This window comes from Rattus norvegicus, chromosome 6 (assembly GCF_021556685.1).
Source record: "Rattus norvegicus strain SHRSP/BbbUtx chromosome 6, alternate assembly SHRSP_T2T, whole genome shotgun sequence".
In the NCBI taxonomy this organism is placed as follows: Eukaryota; Metazoa; Chordata; class Mammalia; order Rodentia; family Muridae; genus Rattus; species Rattus norvegicus.
Window position 1 is genome coordinate 141,343,782 of NC_141539.1, and position 5,742 is coordinate 141,349,523.

Consider the following 5,742-nt stretch of genomic DNA (forward strand, 5'->3'; position numbering starts at 1 on the left):
TGGAATGAATGATCCTGTTCAATGCCTCCCAGTGGCTCCTGCATGGTGCATGCTTCTCGGGAGTCTCTCCTTGGGCAGTCAGTGGAGTAGGAGTGAGGTCCTATCTGTGGGCTTAGGAGTGAGACCATTCCTAGTAGTCCAGATCTCTGTGGGTAGGTTTCTTGCCGGAGGGCTGTGGGAAAGCCCCACCTATGAATGCAGAGGGATATCAGTGGTGTCATAACCAGGATGCTCCATAGTACCTATGCCCTCAGAATTCCTGGCAGGTTTCTCTGCTTTCAAATAGAAGGGTTTGGTGATATATTTGTTTTAAAATTTGTCACTCAAAACAGTGATCTTTAAACTTTATTTCTTGAGACGTGATTAATTCCTAGAGTCTATAGATGTAGCAATGAATCCCCCCAAAAGTCATCAGATAGAGAGTCCAGATACAACAGTAAGTTACCAATTATGTGTGCAGGTAAATTGGTACTGTCCTGTGATCAGTGTGTATTGAGTGCCTCCTGCATGTCATGGATATTTGAACTGAAGTTTCATGTCTATGTTCACAATAAAGACTTCTCACTGTGTACAGTATTACATGGCTGTGTCATCAGTTTTCAAGTTGTTCATCTGCAGGTAGACCATACTTTGTGAATCATCTCTGGAGATGGTGAATCTGTCTTTCACGAAATCAGCATAATATGTTGCATAATCATAACTTTTAGTGCTTATGCTTGCAACTCCTTCCAGACCCTTTTCTGGAGCCTGGTGGACCCAGTGCATGGCATAGGTATTAAAAGTGAATCCAGAGACTACCCATGAGAGTTTCAATGACCCTTTAGGCTGCACCAATACTCCACCAGACCCAACAAGCCGCACCTCAAAATGCACACCTGTAAACAAAAAGAATCCTGATCAAAAAATTGTCACACATGCCCACTGTTACTCTCACAAGTGACAATTCATGCATGCACTATTGTTTGTTATCCATAATTACCTTTAAAAAAGTGATCACAAAAAAACAACTTCAGCACCAATATTATGCCTAATGTTCTGTTGATAGTGCTGAAACTGAATAAGAAGACAGGGCTTGAGTTTTCTGGCTGGACTTCAGAGTCAGGACTGGGCAGATTTTAAAGAGCAGGTGAGGGAATTATTTGTATATCATTCTGTTATATCTTTGCTCTGCTCTTTGAGCTTAGGAAAAACAAAAAAAACTGTGCAAATGTCTGAGATAAAACGTTGTAACATAACAATGATTTCATTAAAATATTCATTACGTGTTTGGAGTAATATTTCTATAGCCTTAATTATTATTTGTCCTTTTTAAACATTAATTTTTTTGAAATTTTATGTGCATTTTTATTTTGCCTATATGTGCGATAGTTTCTTGTTTCTTAGAGTGGCCTTAGAGTGGCCGAGATTTGCCAGATTTGATGTGGAAGTTGGGAACTGACCATGAGTCCTCTGAAAGGCCAGCTTGATTTCTTCTATAATGTGTACATACCATACAACCCCTTCACTAATGACTCAATTTATGAATGCTTATTCAAAATTGTCAGGCTAGCCATAGTTAATTGTTTATTGAAGGTGAGCATTATAATAATTTGGAATCTGCTCTTATGATAATTTTAGGCCAAAGATAGCATATCCATCTCTCTGAACGCCCTGGTTAGAGAAGAGAAACCCTTAATTTTTAAAAGAAAAGAGTGTCATTCATGATCAAATTTATTTTTTTTGAAAATATTTATTTTATTTATTATATGTGAGTACACTGTAGCTGTCTTCAGATACACCAGAAGAGGGCATCAGATCTCTTTACAGATGGTTGTGAGCCACCATGTGGTTGCTGGGAATTGAACTCATGACCTCTGGAAGAGCAGTCGGGTGCTCTTAATTGCTGAGCCATCTCTCCAGCCCCCATGATCAAATTTAAAAAGGGGCTTCTGTTATATAACATGAAGGCAGAACTCTGAAAGCTCTGAAGCTAATGGTAAAGAGGAAACCCCAAAGACCAACAGGAAATGTGTGCTACCTCCCAATCTTATGAATTGGAAAAGGAAAGCACAGTGCTGAGAACCTTGCTGAAATACAGCATAGCTGAAAACCAAAGGTGTGTCATTATGCTCTTCAAGGACAGCAGTGTGTGGCAGGATCCACAATATCCACTCAGGTGAACTTAAAGAAATGTTTGGTTGTTGAAGCTGTTTTGGGAAATTTTGAGCCAGTACTTCATGGATGGGTTGCAGTTCTTATCACCATAACTACAAATGTATATAAGATACTCCATAACCTTTTCTGGGAGCTTAAAGAATCAGGTCACACCATGCTAGATGTACTCAGTGATAACTCAGAGAAAATATAAGTCCGATTCTCTAAGGACTGCCACATTCCAAAGTCAGATTCCTTCAAGGTAACCAAAGATAAGACATCTGTGTAAGGAATAAAATGCAGATGGTAAGGTTGAAATAGGATGAGAATAGAAAAGTTCATCCCTTAAGAAACACTCAAAAAGGAGGGACAATCAGCAGGTAGAAAGTAGAATAAGTCTGTCCACGACTGCACACCAATGACGGTCCAGGTCCAGCAATGACTTTCAAACACAGCTTTGGATGAAGTCATGAGAGAATTACATTTCCTTGTCATGTGTTGATTCTGATGGAAGTGTTAAGTTTTATATTTAATGAGGAGTAAGTCTGAGATAGAAAAGACAGGAGCTCTCAGGAAAGTTCACTTTGGATTCCTATGGAAAGAGACTCTACAATGCCTGACCTAGTAATTAGTATACATCAAATCTTACGAGTAATATATAAATATATCAAGGAAGATGGAAGAAAGTGATATTTCATGAATTTTACTAATCTATCAATTTTCTGTCTCATATATTTTAAATTTTTTCCTTCAATTTTTATTAAATTGTGTATTTATTATTTACATTTCAAATGGTACTCCCTTTCTCGGTTTGCTGTCCATCAGCCCCCTAATATTTGAAATTACTATTTGTTCTACATCAGTAACTTCGACTTTATACTGCTCTCTATTTCTGATGAATTTATAGACAACATCAGAAAACAATATTCTGGACAGTGTAAAATGTGTTTTCTGCCCCGTTCTCGCAGATGTTGAGCATTGGGGAGGAGGGCATTGTGGGCAGAGGATGCCAGAAGTCTCCACTTCCTGGCAATTTTCTTCATTGCTAAATAGATATTAATGTACAGAGCATTAATCTTTGTTATTGTTTACATTTGTGTTGTAGAACTTAGAAAGTATATGAATTACCTATCTTTGGAAAGCTTTCACTGTGAGTTTTTGAGATAAGCATGTTTGAATATAGGGAAAGAAGTTTTATTATACTGCTGATTTCATTAAACAAATTAACACCAAAAAATTCAACTGAATTTTATGATCAAAACACCTTCATATTATTTTCAAACTTTTAAAAGATAATGCTATCAAGATGTTTCTAAAATATTAACATGCATGTACAACAACACTATAGCAAAATTGTAAAGGAGTAATCTAAACACAGAATGGTTAGATAAGAAAGGAGAAATAGATATCCTTTGGCTACTAATTTTCCTGTCGATAAAGATTGTAAGGTTCCTTGTAGCAAGTCCAATATTCTTATTTTGGATATTTACATCTTCTAGTCTCATGGCTCAATATTATTTGACAAACATCAAGTAAAGGAACCAGTAACCACCTCAGGACTCTGAAATTTATTCTCTTCCCAGCGTCTTAATAATTATAATATCTATAGCTGGAATAAAAAATAAAACAAGGTTGGGGATTTAGCTCAGTGGTAGAGTGCTTGCCTAGCAAACGCAAGGCCCTGGGTTCGGTCCCCAGCTCCGAAAAAAAAAGAAAAAGAAAAAAAAATAAAACAAACAAACAAACAAAAAAACAAACAACGTGCTCCTATTAGAGCACAAAATAATCATTGAAAATGGCTGTGGACAAACTTATGCAGCACAATATTCCACATTTGTTATTAAGAAAAAGCATATTCAAATAACAGGGAACAATTAAGAAACCAAAATTCTTTTTTTTTAATTTTTATTAGTTATATTTCTTCACTTCCATTTCAAATGTTATTTCCTTTCCCAGTTTCCTGTCCATAAGTTCCCATCCCCTCTCCCTCCCCCACAGGGTTTTCCCCCACAAGGATGCCCCCTTACTGCCCTTCCTGACATTCCCCTGCGCTGGGGGTCCAACCTTGGCAGGACCAAGGACTTCTCCCAGTTTTGCTCCAATAAGGCTATCCTATGCTACATATGCAGTTGTAGGCCTGGGTTAGACCATGTACATTCTTTTGGTAGTGGTTTATTCCCTGGAAGCTCTGATTGGTTGGCATTGTTGTTCTTATGCGGTTGCAAGTTCCTTCAGCTCTTTCAAACTTTCCTCTAAGGGAAAAGGGGGTCCTTTTCTCACTTCAGTAAAAACCAAAATTTTTATTAAAGAGCCTGAATTGCCAGATTTAGACAAAGAGGCCAGAATGCCAAAGATGCAAGGAATACTGGTTCCTGCATATTGGAAATGCAGTCCTCAGACTCTTCTGAGACAGGAACTCTCTAACCAGGAACAGAGATGTTGGTTTTCAGATGCTTTGTCCATGGAGGACATAAAAGGAAGATGTTTTAAGCTGTGGTACTAGATGCCATGAGTGAAGACATTTTTCCTGAACCTTTTTCAGAAGTCCCTGAGTACAAATCTGGAAATGTGTACTATGTGGTTCTAAAATTACACATATAAGTTTAATCCAACAAAACTTTACACAAAGCTAGATATTAAGAACCCTGCCAATACAGGCCAAAACATAGAAAATATTACTGTAAATTTGGACCAAAATAACACAGAATTTCAGAAATATTGAACTGTTTTACAGTGTTCCAAATTGCAGATCTCCTTTACTAGTAAAGAGCAGAGGTAGAAGTTCCTGGTATACTTTGCTACCAGGGACTTGATGCTTGAGGGCTCTGCAAGATTAACCCTATCCATTGCTGGGCATTGTGGGAGAGCTGGTCCTGGTGGTAGTAGAACAGGATAGAAGACCACACCCCTGGGCATCTACATGACTCAGAAGAGGAAGCACCACACATTGTGGAGGTTGCCAATGTGCAGGCAACTAGCATATGAGCATTAGAAAGGGCGCTCTGCCACCTGTCTGCTTTGATTTGGTGTGGATAAGGAAGAGACCTTCCCTCCACATCACACCTCTCTGACAGCAAGGGTAGGCAGAGACCCTGTGGTTATGAGATCAGCAGAGCTGGTACTCACCATCACCAGCTGCAACATGTGGGAATATTCTCCCTTTGCCACACCTGGGCAGCACAGTATGTTCCCTAATACCTAAAACATGAAAAAAAAACCTTATGTAGTAAGGTAGAAAAATATTCCCAGTAATCTATATGCATGCATAACTATGCAACATTTTTATAATTAACAAACTGTGAGAAAACTAGGTAATTTGCCAGCCAGTTTTTCTTAGTAATCTTGTAAAAGTCTTAAAAAATAACAAAACTTAAACTTTTGTATAAAAAGTCAGTGTTTTCCATTTTATATCCTCAGGATGCATATCTACTCATCAGTAACTTTTATTAAATCATATTAGGAAGCTAAAGACAATATTAAATATAAGAAATCAATCATCACCCTTCTTGCCTCTGCAAGAATCACATGAAAGATTGCTAGTTAGAATTACATTTCTCTAGTTCCCTGATCTCAAAAACACTTAAGGACATGTTCCTAACTTCAATTTTG

At 37.8% G+C, this 5,742-nt stretch overlaps 1 gene segment (V, D, J or C); it reads right to left on the reverse strand.

Annotated features, from left to right (window-relative positions):
• Positions 1-576: 576 nt before the first annotated feature.
• Positions 577-4,980, reverse strand: Ighl11 (immunoglobulin heavy chain like 11). The segment is given in 2 exon segments: positions 577-875; positions 4,866-4,980. Coding segments are annotated over 2 exon segments (414 nt in total).
• Between the last annotated feature and the right edge of the window lie 762 nt (positions 4,981-5,742).